General features: G+C 37.8%; 1 protein-coding gene across 3 annotated transcripts in view; it reads left to right on the top strand.

Annotated features, from left to right (window-relative positions):
• The window catches only part of ADCY8 (adenylate cyclase 8), a 129,356-nt gene that overhangs the window by 53,773 nt on the left and 47,678 nt on the right, over nt 1–27,905 (top strand). For all 3 annotated transcript variants that reach the window (XM_075743311.1, XM_075743312.1, XM_075743313.1), the window contains exons 4-7: nt 1,446–1,557; nt 11,081–11,208; nt 22,220–22,378; nt 26,554–26,824. In XM_075743311.1, the coding sequence (XP_075599426.1) occupies nt 1,446–1,557; nt 11,081–11,208; nt 22,220–22,378; nt 26,554–26,824 (670 nt within the window). The remainder of the gene's footprint in view (nt 1–1,445; nt 1,558–11,080; nt 11,209–22,219; nt 22,379–26,553; nt 26,825–27,905) is intronic.

Here is a 27,905-nt window from a genome sequence, read left to right on the forward strand (position 1 = left end):
AAGAATCAAAATAGAGATAAGGTGGCCCTTCTGTTTGAATGGAAAAGAGTTGTAGTCAGGGGTGAAAAGTTGAAACATAATTTATGCTTAAAAGAGTTTTAGAATGAAAATTCTGTGTGTTTTAGAGTACAGATTTCAGGGACTAGATTTTTCAAAACTGGGTTTCACCCTATTTTTTCCTAAATGTTGAATACTGAACACTACCTAAACCAATGGAGTATAAATTCCAAAAATTAGTACCCAGTTAGGGTTTTTTGTTGAAGATGAGTTGAATTATCATTAGTCATATTTTATTGTCCACCTCATCATGACTGCATTTATTACTGGTTACGTTAGTGATTCTCTGATGCTGTCAAATTGTGATCTCATTCAACACAAATGAAAGATCAGCTACTCAGATTGTAATCCAAGTCATTAGTTGACTTTGAGGTGCTAACGAGGTTCATTTAGGTTATTTCCAGTCTGTGCAAGTATGATATGTATCTTTTTGAATGTTACAACTTCTTAAAGTAGGCAATACTTTTCCTTCTTTGGCTGTTAAGTACAGCCATTTGCACACCACTGAGTTTATATGTGTCTGTATGTTTCTCTATATTCTCATGTGTTCATTGTGGGCATGATGAACAGCCAAAGCTGCACAGCTAGAAAATTCACTGGCTGCTGCAACATAGATTAGAGCTCTGTTTGCAACTAGTTTGTTGACTAAGATCCTACCATAACTTTAAGCACCCAATTTGATGCACCTAGATTCAATGTATAATCACACTGGGCTCTCTGTGAAGTCAATGGAAAGAACAAGGATTCAGACAAATAAAGATTCATATATTAAGTAGAGGGTACTACACTTCTAACTCAGGTACTTCTGTCAAGTCCCTAAAATTAGATGCAATAAAGCTGGCCTGAGCCTGGGATGTATCAAGACCGTCATGAATCTGTCTGTTGTCTTAGGATTTGAGTCTTGTATGACACATGGATAAGTAAAGCCTGAAAATCACACTAAAAATTGAAATCGATGAAATCAAACCCATTGTAAAAACTAGCTATAAATAGACCCAACCTCAAAGAACACCTTCAGATACTAACAGACAGCTGGGTGCCAAGTCAATGTGTTTATGTAGCCCTCTATATTACGGGTGCACTATGCTTCAGTCTTCTCACTGATAAAGGGGGACAATTGTGCTTATTAACACCTAACTATATCTTCCTGAATGATCTGAAATTCCAAAACTGCATAACACATTTTTGGCAAAACCTTTGCTCCTGCTTGGTAATATTTCTTTAGTCCCTTCAATATTTGTATTTAGTACTTCAGAATATTCAAAGGTCTAGAGCAAAGGTAGCATGACTTTAAAATGGTCCTTCACCTGTAAATTTCTAGAAAGTAACTTAGCAATTCAGTTATCAAATGAAATAGACTGGAATATTAATATCTCTTCTTTTTTTAGCATTCTTTTTGCAGATGTTAAAGGATTCACCAACCTCTCCACAACTCTGTCAGCCCAGGAATTGGTTCGAATGCTGAATGAACTCTTTGCCAGATTTGATCGACTAGCACATGTGAGTTAAACACAGTTTATTTGCAAAGGGATGTGAAGTCAAATCTGTATTTGGGAGCTTTGGAAAAGATTCTATGATCGCTTTGAACAATATTAATTCAGATTTTCCCCACTGGGATTTTATACAGACACTGAGGTTGGAAGAAACTGAAAAGTTTCATCAAAAGTGATGAGTTCTGATAGGAAGTGAGAGCTCAGATAGTCATCAGAACTTTGTGTTTCTGTAGTGCTAGACCAAGAATGGCATGAGAGCAGATCTCCTAGGACAGTTTCTAAGGAAGTTTTGTAATTCTCCTCCTTGCTGGAAATAAGGCTGGTAGTGTAGGCAATGAAGTACATTTAACTGAGTTTAGCTGATAATTTATCCAACCAAATGTAGGCACCTACTATGGGAAAACAGAAATTACATTCTGAATATCATTGACCATGCTCTCTATTTACTATAAAGGGATCCTAGAGTGACTTGCTCTTATGTACACATCTACATCCCTCACTAATTTTTATACATTTCTGGTTCAGGGATATTGGGTATTTGTGCACCTGTTGCATCTAGTAAGACCCTCAGTGTCGTATCTCAGCTTGCAAATTAAAGTCAAGAAGGGCAAGATTTCCATAATTATTCAAAGCCCTTTTGAGTCAGCTATTTTTATCTCAAATAGCAATGTGTTTTCTCATGTACAGAGTGATTCCATAACCTATTGCCTGGACACTGACAAACTGGTAAATGCAATCTACAATATTTGTTTTGCAAACAAAAAAACCCATCAACTCTGATCTACATTAAAACCAAGCAGGGTGAAAGAAATTACCTCAGTCCTGTCTTTTTAGAAAGCTTGTAGGAGTAATCTCTGCTTCTGTATGGCTTAACAAAAATACCTACCCTAGCTGAAGAAACCTATTTTAAACCAAATTAAATGTATATATGTCACAGAAATATTTTAGGAAGAATATGTACACTATATGATTTATTGCCTTTCTTTACATTTCAATTTTGCCTAGCATTCTTGGTAGAAAAAATTCTTCTTTCATGCTCATTAACCATATTTTCTAGTCATTCCATAAACTATATTTAGCCAATAGATATTTTGTATAGAAGGACTAGATATAATAAAGCAGTTAAAAACAAGGAAGGCATTTACATCTAAAAGTGTAATCCAGAGAATCTTCCTTCACTTGCCACTTAACACGGAAGGCACTTCCCTGCTTGGTTTTAATATTTTATAGGAACTGAAAATTTTGCTTCTTTAAATGCACAGAGGTTTCCCCCTTCTCTGTGGTTTGTCATACATCTCCTACTTAAACCCCCTAGAAATCTTTCTGTTGCAGTCCTAAACTGATAAATGGAGAGAACTGAATGTGCTGAAATAGAAGTAGGTGTCCCAAAAATGTAGGTGAGTAATAAATATACTAGTTTGTCTAACACAGCCAAGAAGTTAATTTCTTACCCAGAAATTTGCAGAGTTTAGGACGACAGAACTTCTGTGTCTGCAAAACTTCATCATCAGGACAGTCACCTCTCAGGTGAATGTCCCAGTCACTAAATTCAAGACTTTAGGCTCCTTCATGTATTTTTTTTCCTGGTCAGTGAATTTGCTTTTCCCTTCTACACATCATTGATTAGACTAATCCAGTTGTAGCCACAGATGTTCTCCAGGAATACATTTGTGTGCTTTGATCAAGCTACTTTTCAGACCAAGCTAATTGTAAAGCTTTTTTCCCTGTAAGATTTATTCCTTCAAATAATTTTTTTGGGCTAGTTTTCTGGTCTGCCCCCAATTTTTCATAATCTCTTTTAAGGCATAGGTACTAGCACTGAAAGCAGTGTTCTGGGATTAACCTCCACTAGTGTGGTGGAGGTAGATCATTACTACTCCTCCTGTTCACTCTTTCCTTGATCACTGTCCAAAGATCACATGTTTCTGAACATACAGTGATGACATTATTGTAGTGAAACATATTATTTTGGGGTTTTTATGGTCTTGCTGTCTGATTATGACCACCATGCCTGCATGGCAGTTAATCATTCTACCAGTCTTATTCCTTCTGCAAATGTTATTAGCAATGGTTTCATACTTGCCTATACATCCCTGACAAGCCTTTTGGAAAGGGGTCCTTTCAAAACCTCCCTAGAAGTGTCTTCCACTAATGAGGATTACACATTCACATCTAGATTTCAGATCTATCACTTAACTAGTTCTTGATCAGCTTAACTAGCATAACTCTTTAAAATAGACACTGTTACTCAAACTCTTGGATTTTGCTAACAATTATTATCACTGCAAAAAATTACAGAAAGCTTGAGGCAGTTTCTTTAGATTTTAGGGAAAATCCTTATAAATCCTTATTTACTTCTAAATAAAAGTAGTATTTTATAATATCATATAAAGGATGGTTTGATGTGCTCTATCATCTTACATAAATCATATAGTATTAAAGACGACACTATTTCACAGCTTACTGAAGAATGTAATTTAGCTTAGTTTCTTGTTTCTTTTATTCAGTCTTCCTTCTTCTTGTGCAATGCAGAAGCAATGAGAGCTCTGAGAGTTTTTTTAATCTTCAGTCGGTTACATCAAGTATTATGGCATATGTTGATGCATATAATTAATAATAACAAATTCCATAATATCTGTATCATTACCACAGAGCACTTTTTGAATAAAAAATTAGAACTCAGTTCAATATTTCTTATAACAAAGAAATTTAATATTATGTTATGTACAGCCACTTCCCCTTTCTAATCGCTCTATGATATTTGTGAAAGATTTATAGTTATTAAAGATAAAAGTGACAGTTGGAAAGGAAGAAAAATAAGTTGGCATAAAACAGAGATGAAGAAAAGATATCCATCTACTGAAAGGCCCAAACAGAAACTTAATTAATATTAATATTTTCCTTAGGCAGAATTTTTGAGGAGAGAAGGGAAATAAGATGGCATTTGGTAAGACACTTAAGCCTAAAAAAGGTCCTGATTTGATGAAATAAGTTATTTTTGATGTTTGTTTTTCCTCTGCCTTCTCTGCAGTGCTAGATGTCAGCTGATACTATGATTTAAATTGTTTGTCATATTTCTAAATGTATATCTACACTGTGGGTAGATTCAGTTTCAGATATGATAAAGAGGAAAGAGTTAAACCTTTGAGGAGCAGACATCTGTGAGCTTTGTCGCAACAGCAGCTGAGATTTAGTCCAACATCACTGAGACCTAAAGTTAAAATCAAGCCACAATATTTTAATTTAGACACGCATACAAAGATGAACATACAGAGAGTCTTAGGTTTGAGTTTGGACCCATTCTTAATATGAAGTATTGATGCTGAAACTGAAAGATTAAAATCCACAGGTTTCATACAAGAATAAAATGACTGGCCTGTAAGACACTTCATCTCTTTACAGTCTCATCAGCTCTCGTATGACAAACCAGATTACCAGTGCTTCTTACTCAGAGGAACAGTAGATGCTGAATGGAAAATTCACACTTTAATATCAGCCTTTTTTCTCTTTGTGTGACTAGCCTGGTGTTAGCGAGAGAGTTATTTATGTAACGTGAATCACAGGTTGCTTTTGCTTATTAAAGATCTGAATAATTTTTTATTTTTTTTCTGAGAGGTGGTCTCTTTCTGTAACCTTGGTTAACTTCTCTCTTGGGAGATTGCAGACAACCTGCCAAGGATTCCTTCCACAGTGTATTACCTGTCTTACTTGTGACAGCGTTTCCAGGGGTGGAAACCAGCCTAACCAGCAGCTCCAGAAGAACGCATCAGCGTATGGCCCCAGTACAACACCTGCACCAGCTGGTGTCAAAGAGGGAAGAGTGGGAGGTGTTAAAGGCTCTTTTGTCTCCCCAGTAAAGACACTCCTGTTGCAGTGCTTTACTGTTCCCTGCCATGTTTAACCTCTGAGCTGGCAGTGCTTTGTTCTTTTGTGAAATGATTTTCCGGCATATAACCCGCAGGACTCTAGAAATTCCCTAAAAAAACCCTGTCTGTTTAAACATATATGCCAGTAAATAAAGGCGTGAATTTCTTCATGCATATATGTTTGGGGTGCTGTATTAAGAAGCAGAGTTAACTGGATTATGAGTGTACATATCTGATATTTAGTTAATTATAAAGACATTGTATGAATTTATAGTAATGGGAAGGAGTGAATGGTCTTTTTGCAGTGCTTAATTCTAGGGTGTTTTCCTTCCTCATCAGTGTCAATAGCTAATTGTCTAATACTAATGAAAAAACGACACTATTAGACAATGTTCTTACTAGAGTTGTAGTATTTCAGATGCTAGAGGGCCCAGTAAATCATCAAAAGACCTGCGTAGTCAAATAAAACCCAGTCCACAAAACAGTTTTAGAATTGATAATCTACAGGCACTTTATGAAAAAAGTCAGATGAAAATGACAGATTAAATAAAATTTCTTTTTCCAAATCTCTCTGTGATTTAGGAATCCACCTCACCTTTTATGTATCTGCAGTCCTAGAAATTCCTAAGGGGCAGAATTTCCATGCAGAATTGCTCCTACCTTAGCAGGAGAGAAACACACATCCTTAACGGATTTCTGTGCCTAAAAACACTGGCACAATCTAGTAATTAACACTAGCTGGCATGGATGGTTCTCACCAGACACAACAGCCACAGCTAGTTTTCTTCCACAATATGGCAAGGGACAGAAGTGTTGGTATAATATATTAGAAAACTCATGCAGGAACGTGCCTCAGTTCCTTCTGCAGGATGAGAGACCCCATACTCATATTTTCTGTCAACCTGGAGAAGTTCTAACCAACCTGCTATAGGCTATTCTGAAAAAAAAAACCAACCAAAAAAACCCCAAAAACAACAAACAAAAGCATTCCTTATATGATCTGTTAAACTATGTAAAAAGAATTTAATATAGGGCTGTATTTAAGTATTCCCTGGTCCAGGCAGAGGATGAAAGATTGCCACATTTTTCCCTTTATGCGTATAAAAAATAGAAACAGTCCTTGCAGCCGTGACCCAAACGTGGTCCTCCTTTCTGCCTGCATCACCGAACTCAAGAACTTCCCTCCATCTGGCTCTGTCAAGGTCCCAGCTCTGTTTTCCAAAGCGACAGAGCTGCAATAGGAGGAATTTGGATGGACCTCTCTCTCCAGCCAACCCCAAAACAGCCTGCTGATGAACAGCTTTGGCCTAGACCCATTCATGCTGAGAAAGGCCTTTTATCTAGGTTTCCTACACCTTTGGCAAATGTTTCAGGAACTGAGCTATTGTACACAAAGGCCAAGTCCCTGCCTCCTCCCACTCTGGCCGCCTTTTAAAAGGAGATTTATGTGTATGGTCTTCCTGTTCTGCAGTTCAGTCTCAGTAATTTCTTATCCACAGTGTTCTAAATTTTTAGCTTGAAATTATAAAAATTGCGAATGTGGACTTTTCTGTGGGATGTTTGTCAGCCTATGGGATTCCCTTCAAAACTAGGTGAAGTGATTAATTCACCACAGGAAGAACTGAAAAAGTAGCGTAACTTCTAAAACACAATCACTTATTTCCCCTCATCAGAAATTTAGCCGAAGGAAACAAGAAATATTAATTAAGTTTCTGACTGTGTCTTTCAGTAATTTGATATTTCTTCAGCTCCACTTTATGCCAATTTGCTTTTCTTTCTTTCCAATCACTAAGGGTGTATTTAATAATCTTAAACATAAAACATTCACACGTATGAGGTAATTATGAAAAATCTGCGTATTTTCTTTTGCTCTGGATTAAGGTGGTTTGGAAAAAGATTTCTTATCAATTGCCACTGAATTCATCTAGAATTATTATTATTAATAGTTGAGTGTTGGAGTCTGCTCAATATCCCCAGGCAAGATTTCTACTGATTTCAATTCATTTTGGCAGAATCAAGTCCCTTAATCTTTCACTTGTAGCAAATGAGAAGCTGCATGTGTATATTTTTCATTCATTTTCATTTAATATTAACTTGCAAGTCCTAGATACCATTGCAGTGAGATGGTTTTAAGAAGGGGACTTGAGCTCTAGAGTGTGAGGAAAATCTTGAATGCCGTTATTATCATTCGATACCACTGAAGAGTAGGTAAGCCCTTACAAAACTCAGTCTCCTATTCACACCACAGCAAGGCTACCCACATTAGCCATGAATCTAACCTTAATCTACTAATACAACCAACCTGACAAAGCACCTAGTCTAAACTGTAGATGTGATTAAACTACAGAGTTATCAGAGGGAATCTCAGGAGACCACGTAGTCCTCCTCTGCCAAAGGCAGACACCATTAGCCCTCTGTCCTTACTGGCAGTTGTTGAATTATCTTCTTCTAGCTGAAACATTTCCAGTCATAAAAAATCCACAGTTTACTTTTGAAATAGGTATGATGGGAATAATAAGGGAAGAATAGAAAGGGTAAGGATGATATAGTCAGATTGTAACACAGTTCATGTTTAACAGTCATAATGATTTGACTAACAAGAAAAAAAGGAAGACAAGGAGTCATTTAAGTGCTCTTTGTGGCTTCTTGTGCCAATAGAGACGCCCTGCCTGGCCCTTGCACCGCTCCAGAGGGACATACATCTTATGTCACGTCTGTTAGTCCTGCACGGGTGCTTCATGTACCCAGGGGTCTTAGTGATGCACCATGAGCTTTCGTGTAGACAATTGAACTGAAGCCCAGCCAACTGCTTTAGCTGTGAGCTGAATCAGTCCCTAGGCTTCACTGACTGCATTGCCTGGCTCTCCTTTGACTGTAGTGGCAGCCTTGACTGCTGGCTGACATATGGACACCTATATATAGTCATCTCCATTTGGATATCTCACTCTGTAGATGACTTCCTGAGCTTTGGCAAATGAGTGAAGAGATGACGTGTCTTGACAAGAAAAAGCATACATTCGTGTACAGCCGAATGGATTTCCTGTGTCACACACGTGCACTCACGTACTTCAAACCCTCATTAACAGGTCTTGTTATGCATTAACATTCTTCTTTCTTATTCTTATTAAAAAAATCACATCTTTTTGGAGCGGTCAGCCTTGTTCTGATTTTCAGCAAATGAGTAGACACGCAGCCAGGTGACAGAGGCCTCATCTGTCATTAATGGAATCAGCACTTCAACCAGTTTAAGTGAGTCATTAAGAACCAAACAGCTGAGATTTTTTTCTGTTGCAGACTATGTTCTCTAACTGTGCTGAATTAGATGCTCACTTACTAGGGGATTCCCACATCTTCAGATAGGCAGGTACTACAGGTACAAGACTGCATTATAAATGTTGCATTTAAAAATTTAATTATAATACTAAAATATGATACTACTTGAGACTTGTCTGTCTTTCTTTCCTGGAAATTGACTGGTTTTCCTTCCCCCCCCCACTATATTATACTATGAGGTTATCAGTTGTAATGTATTTGTAGTAGGTCTGAATGGACGTAAAGTGCTGCTTTTTTGCTTTACTCCACCTCAGTCAAACCAATGTGACGTTATAAATGCTCCTTTTACTTTATAGATGTAAAAGAAAATGGCAATTAGAATATGAATCAATTGAATGGCACAATTAGAAAATCCAAAGAATTTTAGAATCTGTGTTTTATAATGTCTTTATCTCTTTGCATTTTGTCTAACCAAGGAACACAGAGAGAAGCTTAGGGAAGCCCATTAACAATTTAACATGCACCGATTTATGCCATTGAGTCCTCACTACTTGTTGATTAATGTTTCCTAGTTTCACTCTACAGGAAAAAAAATAGGTAGAAAGTGTGGTAAAATTGAACCTCTTAATCTTTCCCTTGAGGAGGAAACATGTAAAAAATTAATATTTTGGTGGATTTTAGGATGTACAATTTCCATTGCAACCATATGAAAAATACCCAGTGTTTGCTTGTGTGGGTCTGTAGAGGGGTTGAAGAGAAGGGGACAAGGAAAGAGGAGAGTTACGTATGAATGTTGACATTTTAGAAGCCTGACTTGAATCTTGAATTTCCTTGTGAATCTTGGGCAGCTAGGCATTGCACTCTGCATGCCAGCAGTGGTATTAGCTGGAGACTTAGCCAAAGCTTCAAACACAGTCAGCTCCTGCTGATGGTTTAAGGAGATTTCAGGATGAATCAGCTTACTTTGGCCCTGTGCCCAGGGCAGATTTTACCCTTGCTGGCATGCTTAAAGCTTCAGCTGACTTCTGCAAAAGCTTCGGGTACAAGTGTGTAGGTTCCCTTTGCCACTCTAGGATTTGTAAAAACTTGTCTGAGGTTGACTACAAAGCTTCATTCCTCCTAGGCAAAATCTTGAATAATACCCTGGAGTCCCAGTCATTTGGCCAGTACTCAATTCCTGAGGCACAGTCAGCATTCACATTTGCTCCTACGTCCTACTTAAGGTTCTCTCTTCCCCAGTGGGTTTAGTGTGTCCCCACTTCTTTGATTAGTGCAGCCTCCACCACAGGTTGCTAGAGAGAAAGAGAAGAGAAAAATGGAAATAAATACCACAGGGCAAATTTTGCTATCATCTAATGAACCACTTTTACAAATCCTTATCCCACTACCCAGCAATGACCGGTCTTCATTTTAATGTTCTGTCATCACAGCTTTACTGATTGAGTGGTAATACTGCACTTATTATTTCAATGATTCTCCATCATAAAAACACCTCCCTGACTCAACTTGTAACACTGTCCGCCCCTAGGCACTTGCAGCTCTGTTCTCAAATTATTGTGGTCTCTGTTCCTGTGCACTGATTGTCTCCTGTGAGTACCAAGCCAGCGGAATACATTGGGCAAATTTACAACTAATCTTGGGCTCACTTGTTTTGCTTGCCTAGGAGCTGCAAAAGTTTTGGCAACTCAGGTATTTCTGCTCACTAGAAAAGGATCTTCCAAAGTAATGATCCAATCACTCAGTAATATGTTGTTTCAGTCTATAAAGATACTGTTAATACGTATTCAAGCAAAGAAATTCAGTATTTGCTCCTAGGGTAAAGAATGTCTTTAGCCAGATGCCAAATAAATGTCATTTCTCCACAGTACAAGCCTAATGCAAGACATCTTCTTTGATATCTTTGGCTTGCAGATACTTGGTCAGCTCCTGTAGTTGTTGGGAATGCTTCGGTGTGACAGTGGAAACTAGGTGGGAAGTGTTTATCTGTGGCAGGAAAGAGGTTTTTCATTTATTTCCAGTGTACAAAAGGGGCAGAAAGGATGCCCTGGAGAAATATAGTCTAAAATGCGTTATTCATTATCTCAGCTGGCATTTCTGAATCCTTGGCCTAGCTTCCAGCCTAACACTGACAAAGCCTTTCTCACCATCAGCAAGGTCATATCTGACTAGCATAACACCAAAATCACTATATCCTTTTAAACTGAAAACGTAAAGGTACTTTATTTCAGAAGTGAAATAAATCAATATTGTACTAATCACAAGCAGGAAACTTCCAGCAACAAATTGTTAATGTTTTTTCCAGTGCTTTTTTCAACTGCTTTCACATTGATTTTAAAATTATGAAAACATAACTGCAAATCTTTGCTTTCTCTTTGATACATTTACGTATAGGAACATCATTGTCTCAGAATAAAGATCCTGGGAGACTGTTACTACTGCGTGTCAGGGCTCCCAGAACCTCGTCAGGACCACGCACACTGCTGTGTTGAAATGGGGCTCAGCATGATCAAAACTATCAGGTAATGATTTCTTCTTCTTCTTCTTCTTCTTCTTCTTCTTCTTCTTCTTCTTCTTCTTCTTCTTCTTCTTCTTCTTCTTCTTCTTCTTCTTCTTTCATTGTTTTCTGACAGTATCCTGAACTTCATATCTGAGAATGCTATTACTAGACAAGTAATTCCTGTGGTCGTTCAGGAACCTCAGGATTATCACTGTGAAAAGGGCAGGGCTTTTTCGATCTATGTAATGCCTGGCAATAGATACTAAAAGCATTTTATTAACCTGTGCCGTTTCAGAGCCTGTAACGCGATAGCTGTGTGTGCCTCACGAGTGACAGGTTTCACAGATCTTAACAGCTCTCACTTTGCACTGTCATTTTTAAGAGGAGGCTGATGAGGAGGAGACTGAATTGCTTCCAATAATCTCTTTAATAAAATAAAACAGCAATATAAACACTGAATAGCTATGGCAGTACTTCAGCTTGGAAACTAACACATAGACAAACTCATAAGCACTAAGATTTGGCAGATGAGCAAATTTTACGTATTAAATTAGGTCGGTGCTTAAATCCACAAGGGTTTGAAGTGTTTTAATTAAGGGATGTGTACCCATCATGTAAATATGGTTGTGTTGCTGATGGATTATTGTGTTTTGGTGAGGATTAATAATAACAATGTTTCAATGGTCCATGTATAAAGCTTGTCCAATGATTTACCGTCACAGTGGCCAACATTTATTGACCCGAGAGGTTTTCTCCATCTTTTTTATCCTCTCTATCAATGTTGCTGAGTTCCCTTTCTCCCAACCCTTCTTCTGTTGCTTTCTTCCCTAAACCAGTGTTGCCTAACCTGAGCACTCTCCTCTTTCCATGGATGTTTTGCTGTCCAATCTCTTTGTCTGCTTCTTTTCCAGACTGCTTTCCTCCTTTAATCTGAGTTTGTCTCATTACATACATCCGACAGTTAATGTGTACTGCAGCTACATTACTGAGATCTTAACAGAGAAAGAATTTGACAAAAATTAATTAATGGAAAATGTAACTGAATAATGATTATGCAACAATGATCTCTAAGAAGATTGGATTCAATTATCACAGACTAAATGTTGCACAAAGTAATCAATATTTTGCTTCTGGAATCCCCACAGTGCAAGTGAAACATGAATTAGAGAACATACACAGATGAAAAAAGCTACCAACGTTGTTAAAAATTCCTGGACACATACATCAAATCATTTGCATTTGCTTGGTAATACCCTCTGCAGCAAACCCATTGTAAGTCATTCTTCTTCTAAGACAGTAAATTTCTCTGAATCTCCTTATACATGCGGAAGACTGTAACACCCTGGTGTCCTTTTATGAACCAGGTCTCAAAGGCAGTAATGCAGTAGAAATGGCTCTGTAGTTTTAGTACTTTAAATGACACAGTTATATTCAGTGGGAGCTGAGAAAACAAAGTCCATTAGGACTTTGGTCATCCTAGGCTAGTTCAGTTCAGATTGCTTCCAATTTATTTGATAATCTCAGTATCTGAATTTCTGACCACTCAATGAGCATGTTTTTTTTCCCCAGATTTTTCTGTTCAGAGTCTTATGTTACTTATCTTAATGTGTGCTCATGTAGTTCACAGGGAGGACCAATCCTTCCATGGGATATTACAAATACTTCAGTCCACATTTCTGACAGAATTTGTAATTATCTACAGTTAATTAATCAGAACTAAAATTAGTAGATAACTCTCACATTTAAAATGAAAAAAAAAAAAACCACAACAAAACCACCTTCTTTAGAAAACTGGGTTTCTACTGTACTGGTCACTGCAGAATTTGATTAGATCTAAAAACTGCTAGAAATGACATTTTGATGATTATAAAATTTTTGAGCTTCATCTGAAGATTTCACAAAATACATGTTTTGTATGTCCAAAATAACAGGGAGATGATCCAAGATATGAGAAACCATCATTCAGACTTCACAGTTACATTGAAGTTATGTAAATGAACTCAAAACCTTCTTGCAAATCAAAGGATGTTTTCTGGAGATTTCCAAAAATTTCACTACTCATAAAGCCTACATGAACAGTTGTTTCTTCTCCCTCTTGCAGAGGTACATCTTAGCTTTTAAATCTTAGCTATATTTTAGCTCAAGCACTTAGCCTGGCTCAAGAATTAGATATTAAATAATAAAAAAAGTATTATTTATGCTACAATATCCCACCTATAATTGGGATTTAGGCACCTAGATTGTGGACAACAATCCAGGTACTTTTAGAACTCCTGTATCGGTTTAAATTATATATGCAATTTAAATTAGGCAGACCAGATTTTCCCCTGCAGGTCCTCTAAGGTTCCTGCTCTCCATTGACAACGGGTAGTAGGTAACATTTCAAGGATCAGTACCAACACTTCTGGTGAGGCAATGCCCCAAAATCTATTACCTCAGGGTACCATTACTGAATTTTCCTTCTAGTCTTCTTGATGACTGCATGGTCAGCAGGACTTGAACGAGAATTTCAAATCTATTCATTGCACAACATTCATGCATAAAATAAATCTACATGGACAGATTGGCTCACAAGGGGCTTCTGGGTATTTTACTATAGCTCATATACATACAGCTAAAGCGTTAAATTATTGTTAATTGAGACTCCACAATTTGATCTTAAGCTCATATTAGACTTGAGTCTTGCTACTCCACTTCTCTCTTTGCAGATGTAAGGAACTGTTCAGAGCGCAACAAAACAAACCAAGGTCATTATTTTCTCTGTAACGATTTTTTGCATCACTGTGTCTTGTTACAAATATTATAAAAGAAAATCTATTATTGTTATTCCGCTCTGTCTTCTTGTACTTTGCTCCCTAACCATTGAGTACAATTGAAATACAACTTTCAGCCATGGGAAGGTTTCATGACATCTGATATTTACTCTAAAGCAAGGAAGCTTTGCCCCATCACATTTGTGCATGAGCAAAAATCCTAGCTCCGGCTATCTTGCAAAACCCAACCTCTTGTAAACTCTCTTTAGCTGCAGTTGGAAATACAAATTAAAATAAAAAACACAAGCTCTTCACAAGGGTTCATTTATTTTGCTGCTTCTCATATCTTTTCACACGCAGCGTAACTCTTCCTGTATTTAATTTTATTGTATTAACGCCTGTCTGTACTGACAGTTGATAGAAATGAGATACTAGTGGAATGTTTAGTCATCGGATGATAATGTTTCATTTTAACAGTTATCACTCCAGCTAAATGGGTGTCAGAGATAACACTCAGGGAAACTAAATCTGCAACTGCTCTTACCTATAAAAAAGAGCAGCCATCTTATCTTTGTCTTTATCTTTATGTCCATATGGGGAGGGAAAGATTTGTAGGAAGAAAGCAGCCAATGGTGTTTTCATTGTGTGTTAGTGAAATTCCAAAGCTGTGTTGGAGTGCCAGATGGATGGGATGTGTGATAAAAGTCGGGATGGAGATATCTATTTGCTGACAGTCAAATACGGAACATGAGCTAACAATAAAATGAGATAGTTTTGATGAGACAATTGCTTCCTTAAATATATTAAAATGGATGTAAAAAAGAACTAAGAGAAAGATACACAAAATAATAAAAGTATTTCTGAACTGTGATAGTTTCTAAATATCACATTATGCTCCAGAAAGAGGTTAGTATGCTTGTTCATTGGAGTTTTCCATTCTTTAGGTTGGGCTGTGAGGAGAGGAATAGCTGCATAAAGTGTAATGAGGAAAGTTCAGAGGGAAAGTGAGGTAAAGGAGAAAGGAGAGGAACCATGAAAGAAAGTGGAAGCAGAGGAAGAACTGTGAAGAGAGATGAAGGAAATAAATAATCATAAAGAAGAGGAGAGAGTACTTCCAAAGTAGAAATAATAGAGTACAGTCTGTCAATGTCAAGACCGAGATGAGAATAATGAATCTTGATGTGGTGGTCTCATTGAAAAAACTTGTTAAATATTTTTATAAGGGTGCATGAAAAAGTCACAAAAATAATTTTTTAAGCAGAAGAGCCTTTAAAATAAGAGAATCTAGAAGCTTGATCTGTTTAGCTGAGCAAAAAAAAAAAAAGGGGGGGGATTGAGAAGTTATTAGGTAGCAGCACATAAAAATTTTATGGTAGAAAACACTAGCTTTAAAAATGGGCGATGGTATTACTAAGAGAAGTGATGGCTTTTCTGTCCCTTGGTGTTTTCAAATCAAAACTGAATTTCTTCCTAGAGTAAATACTTCCTTCAGGCACAAGTTACTGGAATACAAACAAGCACGAGTGGGTAAAACGTACCAGCAGGTGTGGCACAGGGTATCAAGGTGGACAACGTAACTGTCCCTTCTGCTCCTCAGCTTGGGACACAGAGCAACGTTACGTGACAGGAGCTGCCTCCGGGGCTAAAGGTTGCTGCTTTCACCACCTCCTTCTCAAATGTTCTTATTCCTAAAATCCCCCTGACTGGGAAGAGAGGGGAGGGAGACTGTGTGAGGCCCAGCTCCTCAAGGACTCACTCACATGGTATGATGATGGAAATCCAACAACTATCCAGATAATGATGGAAATTCAAACAAAACTTTATGCTGGTATATTTGTTTGGTAAGTCAAGGAGTTCTGAGTGATTTCATCTCTTGTGATTTCATCTCTTGGATCATTTCCCACTAAAATACCATCTGAAAGAGTAATTATTATGACAGAAAAAATAGTCCCAGCATACAATGTAAGATAAACTCCAGAAATTAGATAACAGCTTGTCTTCATTAAAAGTCTGTAATTAACTACTAATATTAACATCAGTTCATGAGAGAGGAAAAAAAAAGAAAACCAAACCAAAAAAAACCCCAAACAAAACCCAAACCAAACCAAAAAAAACCCCAAAGCACAACTATTTTAGATGATCTCAGAGACTGACCTGGCAGGTATCCTGCCTTTTGCAGGCAAAAAATGCTTTTAATTTCATCTGTCAGATATTAAAAAAAATCATGAAGTGATCAATGCTGGTTAAAGAATTTACTTAGGCAGTGAAACAGCCAGAAATTGCTTTCATATTCCATGATTAATAAATCATTAGATAATAATATAATTGATCCAGTTCTGGATTCCTTCCACAGATTATTTGTTGTATAATGTACAAGGCTCAGCCCATGTTGTAACGAGCCCCGATTCACAGAAAACAGAATAATGCTTCACAAAACCAAAACCTATTGCTTCCCTTCATTTCTACATGGTGGTGGAAAGGGGCTTTGCAAGGTAGTCACAAGTTCAGCCAGCACCTTTCAGACGGGCCCCAGAGTGAACAGTTTTCACGTTGGGACTGGATCACATCGTCACCTCCACGTGTCCATTTCAGCCATCGACTGCGAACGAGCAGTGCGTCATAACAGCATATCTTTCCTTGTTTTTGCTGTTGGGTGACTATATGAACTGAACTGGGTAGAGACTAATAGGTTCGTGTACCTCTGAGACCTCTTTGAATGTGTCACCAAATACAATCAAAGCTATGTTGGCAAGATGGCATGGGAATGTATATATTTATATAGCTTTTTATAACATAGTTTTCAAATTAAAAAGCAGACTTCTGATAATATTGTTTGTAGCCCCTTGTGCTATAATAGTTTCCTGCTTCTCAGAGCAGACAGACATAAGAAACTTGAATACAGCTCTGGTTTAACTCTGTCCATGTTGCTATAGTATCCATGTGAACTCAGAGCAAGTCAGTTATATTAATGATGTCTGATGATATGAAACTTCTCCAGATAATAGTTTCTGCTGACACTGGAATCCAGCTCTAATTCCAAGGTAAACTCACCCTGGAGCTATTTTAAAGTGGCTTCTTGGGATAATATATACCTTAAATAGTAAATTCAATGCTGTGTAAAGTCCATCTACAAAATGTTATATCCTGTGAGTCACAGTACCTGAACTGTATTCTTTGAACTGTTCCGTAGTTTAGTTCACCCTGTTACCTAGGTTTTCTAAAAATAATGGGTAGCTCCATCGCAAGCATAACACAGTTCCCAGAGTCACACCAAAAAGAGTGCTTACCTCACTTCACCTACTACTGTCTCATGTCAGCACCAAAAGCACTTGAGTTAATTTAGGAAAATTCCACAAATCTGTTGAGTCAAAAAAAAAAAAAAAATTAAAAAATTGTCTATGTAATTGAACCTTAGGATCATAGGATAGTTCAGTTTGGAGGGGACATCAGGAGATTACTAGTCCCACCTTCTGCTCAAAGTAGGGTCAGCTATGACCCTTATTTACTTCAACCAGAATACATAGACTTTCCTACTACATCTGCATAAGGATGACCGTGGCTATGCCTTGATGGGTAAATTAAACAGCCCCAGGGAGTGTTAGCTGTCACCAAGAAAAAGTGGCACAGACTGGCCAACTCCATTCTTCTAAACTACTTTTGCTTCCAAAACTAGGCGGTTGCATTCAAATTGCCCACTGGAAATGATCTTTGTCACATGCAACCTCCTGAACCTGGAGACAGGTTGTGAGAGAGCTAGTTGGCCAGGAAAAAACATTCTGGGGATGTTTTAAATATCTCAAAGCATAGACAGAACCTTGCACAGTTAAACTGGTCAGCACAGATGTAGCCAGTGTGTCACCGTCTGAACCCGCAAGGTGTGAATTCCAGGGCATTCAGAATTTTGGCAGCTACAGAAAAGGTTGAAAAGCAGATTTCTGACTTCTGGCTCACCTTTACATGCAAATAGGAAAGCCTCTGATTAACAGCACAAAAATCAAATACCCGTCAAAGAATGCTGGCCAGAAGGAAATGCCAGGATCCAATTAGAATCAATTAAATTTTTATCACTGACTTAACTGAAATGAGATATGGTATGAATAGCATCAGTCACAGTTGCCTCAGCCTGGATAAGATATCAGACAGCTTGTGAGGTAAACAGGGCTGCTTTATGGATCATCAATAATCCAGCTTCATGCATGCCCTTTATCAAAGTGTTTGTAGAGAGCCTGTAAAACAGTTGAAACAAATATTTTTTTTTTTTTTTTTAATTAGAAGCTTCAATGATAGTTGAATAAATTTGAAAGGCAGAAGAACTAAAAGATGTGGAATGCCTGAGCTTATGCAAAATGAACACTTCATTTTTTCACTAATGCATGTTATTATTTATGAGAAGCTTTTTTTCTGAATAGATGACAACTACCCCTCTTGATGAAAATGATCCAGTGTTCTGTGTTTCAAAGTTTTTAATTGTTTTTTTCCTATAGAAGTATGTAAACAAGACTCTTAAAGTATGTTATAGTCTGGCTGTTAGGGAGATTGATTTGATCATTGTGAAGTTCCATTCTCTTCAAAATTCAGAAATTGGTTTCACCCCACATAACTCTAAATTTAAAAGAAAAATAATACATCCATGGCTTTTTACATACTAATCATTCACCTCACTTTTAAACTACAACCATTTATTCTTTATTCAATTTAAAACCTTACAAAAAAAGTTTAATGAAAACTAATGTCTCCACAAACAGGTTCCCAACAACTCTGCTCTCAGTCTTGTGTTGCAAATAATAAAGCGATGGGAGCAGGACCAGATTGCTGTTCTGCTTTGATTCATGTTCTGGACAGGGTCTGTTTAAATATATCTCAGACTGCCTGTGGCTCGATTCAATCAGGTCCCCTCATGTAATTAGTTTCCTACCTATCAACAAAAGAGTACACTGCTGTGAAGGGCGAGAAAGAGGAGGATGTGAAGATGGGGGCCCTGCAGGTGCACCAGCACTGCAGCAGATGATAGAAAAACAGAACAGCCTTCAGTCAAAGGATGCAGGCAGGTAGCCAAATCCACATTGACTGTAGATGAAGAGCTGAGATCAAATATCACCTGAGCAGCACACAGGAAGAAGTTGCTGGGAGGTTGTGAAAGACAGCAGATGAGGCAAGGGAGATGACAGGACCTTGATCAGGGTCTGCAGGGTCATGCAGGAGTGGGTGTGGACAGCACAGCTATATGAAGTTTTGGACAAATGCAGAAGTCCTATGTGGCTGATTGAGGCTGACAAAGCCTTTTCAGGCCATCATCACATTTTTATTATAAAGGAAAAGGTAAAATTCAGCAATCCTTAGTGAACACTCTGGAAACACAGGGATTGCACCATCATTTATACCTGATCTCTCCAATAAGATCTTTGTGTGTTAGTTCTCATATAGGGTACGAATACAAGACCATAATTTATTTAACCAGTATTTAACATAACAGAAGAGAATATAATAGAACAGAATAGAATAGTTCAGTTGGAAGAAACCTACAAGGATCATCTAGTCCAACTGCCTGACCACTTCAGGGCTGACCAAAAGTTAAAGCATGTTGTTAAGGGCTTTGTCCAAATGCCTCTTAAACACTGACAGGCTTGGGGCATCGACCTCCTCTCCAGGAAGCCTGTTCCAGTGTTTGACCACCCTCTTGGTAAAGAAATGCTTCCTAATATCCAGTCTAAATCTCCCCTGGCACAGCTTTGAACCATTCCCACGCGTCCTAGCACTGGGTACCAGGGAGAAGAGCTCAGCACCTCCCTCCCCACTTCCCCTCCTCAGGAAGCTGCAGAGAGCAATGAGGTCGCCCCTCAGCCTCCTTTTCTCCAAAATAGACAAAACCAGAGCCCTTAGCTGCTTCTCATAGGACTTTCCTTCCAGCCTTTTCACCAGCTTGGTTGCCCTCCTCTGGAGACAGTCAATGACCTTCGCATCCTTCTTAAATTGTGGGGCCCAGGACTGCACACAGTACTCAAGGTGAGGCCGCACCAATGCTGAAGAGGGACAATCCTCTCTTTTGACCGGCTGGTTATACTGTGTTCGATACACCTCAGGATGTGGGTTAAATTCCATGCCATTGATGATCACCCAATGCTAGTATTTGTCCAATGTGAAATACTAATATTTATTAGCAATTAAATACTATGGTACTTAAAATCTGAATTGGTCTAATAGAGTGCGTGTATATATGTATATACATAGAGAGATTGCATAAATATATGCTATTAGACCATTTCATTAAACTTGAGGTCCTTTTATTGTGTGCATTTTTCAATGAAAAGCTTTTTGCTCAATTATTCCTCTGGATCTAATTAGCTTTTTATTTCCAGATAAGGAAATCAGACATAAAATGAGAAATAATTATCTTAGTCTGAGCAAAAGAAAAAGGCAGACTGGGGAAATGATCATGTGGGGAGTTGTGTGATAATTCCTCTGACACTTATGAGTGTTAGTTTTGATATTTTTGTAGCATATCTATAAAAATTCTTCAAAACACATTACAAATAGCAGCATTTTTACTTCTCTTAACTCTTCTCATAACATTTAAGGCAACTTCAGAGTGGAGGAGTTGTTTTCATGTCCCATCTTCCAGAGAGATGTGTGTGTTTGTTTAATTTCGATATTCTGAGCCCTCTTGCTTGAAAACTAGTAAAGAAATTTGTAAATGAAAACTATAAACTCAGAGTATCAGAACACAGAAAAATCCATTCTCAAAGCTTCTTTTTTATTATTTTATGATTAACTTTTATAAATCTCTTCTTTTTAGATATCTGAAATATGTTATCTTCCTTATGTGATGAACAGATCTTGTTGCAGGCAAACGACTGCACTGGGACTTATCACATGTATGCTTTTCTCCAAGGTTTCAGAATATACAGAAAAGGGAAATAAAGATGAATTGCTTATTTTCAATTCCTCACATTTTTATACAACTAGTTTCTCTCCATTTTAAAGCTCTTATTTCTTCACACCACACCCCCCCCCAGCTGAATCGATGCCCCATTGAACCAATGGAAGGCCAAGTATTGAATGCAGTAAGCAATTTACCCTTTTCTCCTCTAAAGAGGGTCTGTCAAGGTCATGACTGAGGCATCTGAAGCAATGGTAGTTAGCTTCAGAGTTGTGAAATAGAGCTGTTTATTCTTTGCCTGCTCTGTTGTGTGATCTTGCTGTGCTGTTATTGACTTCAGAGACCGCAGAACTGGGACTCTACAGAGAAACAGCAGCCTCCTTGGTAGACCAACAGCAGCAATGTGCTTTTCCTATCCTGAACATGCTATTCAAATATTAATGAATACTAGCTCTAATAGTATTTCTGGTGTAAATAAATGTTGTCACATGGGAGGAACTGGAGAAGTGCAGTCTTTGTCATACCAACGGATACAGCTCAATGATTTTAGTTGTGAGCTTCCCACTGTGATTTGCTGGAGAATCTCAATACTGATTTGGAAGAGTCAGTCCTAGGTCTAAGACACCACTGAGGTGCCTGTGGCTATGAATGATATATCTTGCCTTGTATCAGAAGAGGAAGATGATAGTATTTTAACACAGTAAAAGTCCCTTTATAACCAATAGGTAATAAAGGCAATATTGTTCATTGAAAACATTGCTGTGACAAAGTCCTTTTTTTGAGACTGTTAACAAATACGCCCACGTGTGTTTACTTTTGAAGAGGTGAAATGGTCTTTGCCATCACACAGAATGGAAGAAACTGATTTTAGAGTCATACCGTTATCATAACAGAGCAAATGGTGTTCTGGTCAAATCTACTGAAAATAATTCACCTTTGGACAAAGAGTGACTCTGGAAAATTGCAGTCAATAACATTTTGGAAATATTAAAAATTATTCAAAAAATGTTATAGAATATAAAAGTATATAATAGTTTTTGTAATGTTGAATGGTCTTTTATAATTCCAAGCTAAAGGACTCAATGAGTCCAGACAATTGACTCAGACATCTTTTTCTTTCCCTATCTCTCTCTTTCTGTCTGACAGGAATAATAACATGTGCCACTGAACCATGCATGCAATTAAGCGCTTAATGATAATCTGGCTTTTAGAGTCATTTTATCACTACTTGTACTTTGCTACCTAGAAAGTTATCTCTTCATTTTACAGACTAAGTGGTTCTTTATAACAAATGACATCATTATATTTTACATCATATCCTTTTCTAAAAGATATGAAAAAACGTGGCATATACTTTCATGAGTCTGCTCTTGTTTGTTTGTTTGTTGTTTGTTTGTTTAAAGATATGTTAGGTCAAGAACGAAGCATGACATTGACATGAGAATAGGGATACATTCGGGATCGGTTCTGTGTGGAGTGCTGGGCCTGCGAAAGTGGCAGTTTGACGTCTGGTCATGGGACGTGGATATCGCAAACAAACTCGAGTCAGGCGGAATTCCGGGGTAAGGCAACGTGTATTTATTTCCCACAGTCGGAAAACATTGCCAACATGGTACACTGTTAACTTTGCCAATAGATTAACTGTCTTACATTATTTCATCAACTATGAACTTTTTTTTTTTTTTTTTTGGTATTGTGGGATTGGCATGGATTTGTGAGGCTATAGCCAAAAAGGGTAGAAATGGTTAGCTTGCAGAAGTATTGGAAAAGACAAAAATAGTTCTTTTCCTTTTCCAGCTATGATTTCCTGAAAAAGGTCAGTGGCTGTATTCAGCCCAAATTTCCCACTTAGATGTTGACCATTCCCGAGTTTTTCCAAGCTTCATTGTCTTGTCCTTTGCATTCAAATGCTGTTGTGAGGCACAAGGCTGTAATTTATTTTATTTCATAATGCACAAAGTGTGGGAAGAATTATGTGTTCATAGGTCGTTACACTAATAACCAGGTGTTACGGAGAGCAGGCTCTCTAGGAAGTCTTTTAAATAATTTGATGCTTTAGTAGATCTTTTGAGACATTTACGTCACCCTGTCTATATGTGAAAATATATGGTTTGCACTGAGCTGCCTAGTTTTCTTTGTCTGAGGTGGCTGATTCACCAGGAAGATAAAATGTTATTTCTGCCTGACAAGGCTTATATTTCACAATAGTTTGGAAGTTGAAAATCCTGAATTTGAATCAACAGTAGTGGTTGCAGGAATACTCTGTTCACTTTCAGTTCCACCTTCCAATGATGAAACATGTAACAAAAGATCCCCTACAACAATTCAATTTTTGGCAATGGAACACAGAAGCAATAGCAGCGAACATCTTTATGCAGAAAAAGTCTAAGTGATGCTGTCATCTTGAGTGAGACAAGTTTTAAGTCATCAAATCTGAGTCATGTGCTGTACTCCCTACACACACATCAGGATCTGTCAGAGCTGTCATGTTCCCAGGAAGTTAGAAAGCTATTATTTGCTTTATATTGCATTTGCAAATATGGGCCCATTCCACTGTTCCCCATAGTAGACCTTTATGCTAATATATATTCTTAGAATCAGCAGAAAATTAAACATTGCATGCTCTGAAAACAACTTCTATACTCTACATATGTCACCAGCGTATGAAATTGCAGAAAAAAATTTTCTTTCCCTGCTGTTTATCCCACGATAGCCCCAGATGACTAAGAAAGGTCACATGCTGCTTTGTTAACATGAGCAAATCAATTATCTAAGTTTCACCATCCGCACCTGCAAAAAGTCTAGTTTATTGCTGTTAATGCGTGCAAGTAGTACAGCTATTAATGAATAACCCAGAGAATGCAGCACCTTGCTGTAGTTGATAAAATGCCTGGCTAGGTTGCAGTCTATTGGAGCAGAGCGATTTCCACTCCTGTATATCAGTTTGCCAGCAGAACAAAGCCTGTGTGTGACAGCAATTCACTAAGTCCCTCAAAACAGTGATTTACATCAGATTTCCTAATGCGCAGAGCAGATTTAATAGAGCAGATAAGTTCACTTCAGCCTCTCCTTACTTCTCCCTGCCACCAGCATTCAAATCCCCTCTGCTCACCACAATACCGAAATCATTCCTATTCCCAGAGCTGCCCTGCTTTCCTCTTTTTCATCAGAAAAGCTGCCCTGGGGTTATGAATGGTCCCGCTCCCACAGTGTGAAACAAGAGCAAAGATGAACCACAGCCCTTTCCTGAGCACACAGCGGAGGGAGGCAGCTCGCCTGCCTGGGATGGAGAGGATCCCTCCACCCCATCTGGGGGCAGGAGAGAAGGGGCTCAGCTCTCCTCCTCAATGGTTGCACATCACCCTGGGACCTCATAAGCGTGGGCGATGCCGGGACAGATTGCCCTCAAGTGAAGGAGTATAGGCAGGCAGCCCAGCTGCTGTGGAAGGAGGCACTCGGGAGCACTGACAAAAAGCAATCATTTCTGATTTCCTGAGAGGAAAAATATGTGTCCACATCTGCGAAGGAAACCATGCAAGATCCTGCAGTGTTATTTCAGAGACACTCTTCTGCCAGGACCCCATCTTCTAATAGTCCTCACCTGGTATACCTAGGAATCAATCTATAGCATTGAATTGGCATAAACCCTAGCTAATAATTAATTTTCCAGGATGTATCAATGACAGGTACCATCTAAAGCTTTGGGCCTGATATATTTTCAACAGTAGGATAGGCTATACTTTTTGACTTCAGTACTCAGGTTCCTGATTTACTGGTTTTGTATAAAATTAGAAAGATGTCTTTCCACTATACATTTTAAGGGTTTTTTTAAGCAAGCTGTACAAAAAGTGAAACCAGAAAATATTTTTAATCTATCAACTATTTATTAATATTTTGTCCATTTAAGGGTATTACTTCAATAGCTAGCTCCACACTCTAGTTAAAGCTGTAATTTCCATTATAAAATCCATATTTCAGGGCTTTATAATGCAGTCTTCTCAAATTATATTAGTGGATACTCAGCACAAAGATAGTCACCCTGGCAACTAATGTATCGCTTTCTTTTTCTTTCTTCTTTTTTCTTTTTTTTCTTTTCTTTTTTTTTTTTTTAATTAGTACTTCACTTGAATCAATTTAGATTATTTGGGTTTCTAAGAGCTTAAGAAATGCATTGTCGTTCTGAGACGTCATATTCTCTAGTTTTAAAATCCAGACCAAAAGTTGCTTATATTTGAGAAATATTTTTACTGGTTTTTTATTGTCAGTTTTACTGACATTTGACTGCAAAAGAGTGCTAATCTCTGCAGACATCATAATGGCATGATTTCAGACAGTGAAAGTTGTACAAAACCTGTGTTGACTTCAGAGAGAAGCTGAGAAGGTTAAAAAATGGCTGATCTTTTAATTGCATACTGATATTTAATATTCCACATAGATCTAGATTCTGCCAAATTCTGATACTCCTGGGCATTTCACACTGCTTAAAGACAACTACCACTTTATTTTCTGGCAATACATGTACATCATACATGTACTTATAGACTTATCCCATCAGTATTTTATGCAATTTAACTTGGTAGTGGCATCCTTTAAGTTCCAGAAGAAAGTTTCCAAGGGGCGTGCTAGGACCATTTCCTCAGTGGAGATAAGCCAATTTGTGGTGCCTGAGAGAAATGCCTCAGCGTGTGTCATCAAGAAATGATCGAGAATTTTAGCTGACTCTGAATTTTAGAAATCTGTGCACAAGTCTGACTTTCAGAAAGTTCTATGCATCCAAAGTTTGAAAAATGAACCAATTTTAATGGAGTCACTACATTTATTTGCTTGAGTTAGATAAATGTCTAATGAACACCTCCTCTTATTGCATTTATGATGCTGCATTATAAAGTGTAACATGACTAACCATGTGGATGTGTTTTAGAGGTGTCTCCAATCTACCCTACACATAGGAGCTTGAAGCTTTCTTAAAAACAGAAATAAGAATGACCTACTTCCTTTTTTTTTTTTTTTTTTTTTTTTGTACTTGAACTTCTTTCTATCCTTCTCAAGGAGTCATAATTATGGTTAGGAAAGTCCAAATGCCACACACTTCCACGTTTTGTTGGAAGACTTCCAAAGCCTTCTGATGCTTTTGCAAAATTTGAGCTTTTCATGTCATTTCTTTGATTCAACTTCATTTTTGCAAAAGCTTTTTGAACTCATCACTTTGTCTTACCAGAAATTATCACCCCACCTGCCTTTATATAGTTTCCCTATTTTCCTAATTCACTTTAGATGCAATCAGATCACTAATTCTACCTGTCTAACTGAAGGAAATGAAAGAGCTTTCACACAAACTGCTGTAATGCATACCGTATATTTTCCTCTCACCATATTTACCTGAAGTGGCAATTTTCATTCCCTCTGAACAGTATTTTACTCAGGAAGGTGTCCCATTACACTATTACTGTGAGCAAAAAGTATCAGGTGTGAATATCGTAGTGTTTTTCCTGTGACAGGACTTTGTGCGTTCATGAGATCCTATTGATGTGAACATGCCCTGAGAGTATTTGTCCCCAAATGAAGCCTCTGCTTGTTGAATAGACTATTTCATTTTCTTTGTAGCAATCAGCATATACAATAGAAAACCTTCTATTTATCCATCATGTTAAAACTGATGCAGAGTTCATAAACTCCTTCTTACCTATTTATACTAGAGCACAATCAGTATTTGCTACTACTTATTTCACTTATGCAGGAGAATTCACATCTCCAAAGCCACTCTGGACTGCCTGAACGGGGATTATAAAGTTGAAGAAGGGCATGGCAAAGAGCGTAATGAATTCTTGAGGAAACATAACATTGAGACTTATTTAATTAAACAACCTGAGGAGAGTCTGTTGACTTTGCCTGAAGATATTGTGAAAGAGGCTGTCAGCTCCTCCGACAGGAGAAACAGTGGAGCAACGTTTACCGAAGGATCCTGGAGCCCTGAACTTCCATTTGATAACATAGTGGGAAAACAGAACGTAAGTCAAACTTCCTTTAATGTCATCAAGTACGAAAGCATGCTTGAGTGCATTTCAATAATGGAAGCCTCAGAGGGGACAAATTCATCTTTAACCTTTATTCTAACATGTACTGTAACAGCAGAGGATTAAACAAATTGTTTCAGGGAAGAAATAAATTGTGTATCCAAACTGGGGAAATGTCAGGGGACCAGAGGTTTGGGGGTTTTTCCAACTGAAATTAAATACTATGCAGCTTGGTTTTAATTGAACCAGCCTATAAAGAAGCAAATTAAAAGTAAAGCTAATGTTACAGAACTAGCTGGGACATTCTAGTCAGAGCGTGTATCTCATTGCATAGCTTCATTGCACTGCTATCCAAGCAAAGGGATGAGTGAACTGATGTTTTGCCAGAGGAAAAAGCATGGTATAGGTTATTGATATATAAGGGAAAGAAAAAAGATCTACCTTAAAAAAGCACCTTGTGAAAACAGCTTGTCCATTCTTCACTTTTATTTTTTCTTTTTTAATAAAACATATTATAAACTTAGATTCTAAGACATAATTAAGGTTCACTAGCAGGTGAGTTAGACTCTAAGTTCATGCATAGCTCAAAAGAAATATGAGATAATAACAACTGCTGCTGATCAGATCTTTTCCAAAAGCACTGCATGTCTAATTGCTGGCACCCTGGGAACCAACAATTCTTGTACAGTCATAAAAATCTCTTTGTGAAGTCTGCTTGCCTAGAGGAATTAAAGATGGAAAGGTTAAAATGCCCTCAGACACCACTCTTTTCACTGCATTTGAAAGATTGATGAGTCTTTATGAAATAAGGTCAGCTGGAGTTTTCTTCCACTTTTCTGAGGGATCTGTAATGACATGATATATCCTTTCTTCTGCTGCACATCCTTAGTCCTACTTGTCTGCACTGTCTGTTGAACTTCAAGCATTGTTGTGTGGAGGTCTTGCTCTGTCAACCGTCTTCTGCTTCTTACAAATCTGCTCAGAAGTGATAAGCCTTCACAAACAATCAGCCCATGGTGGTGTCTTCATCTCTTCAAACTTAACTGGAGCATGGCATAGTTTGCTGTTATATAAA

This window comes from Balearica regulorum, chromosome 2 (genome assembly GCF_011004875.1).
Source record: "Balearica regulorum gibbericeps isolate bBalReg1 chromosome 2, bBalReg1.pri, whole genome shotgun sequence".
In the NCBI taxonomy this organism is placed as follows: domain Eukaryota; kingdom Metazoa; phylum Chordata; class Aves; order Gruiformes; family Gruidae; genus Balearica; species Balearica regulorum.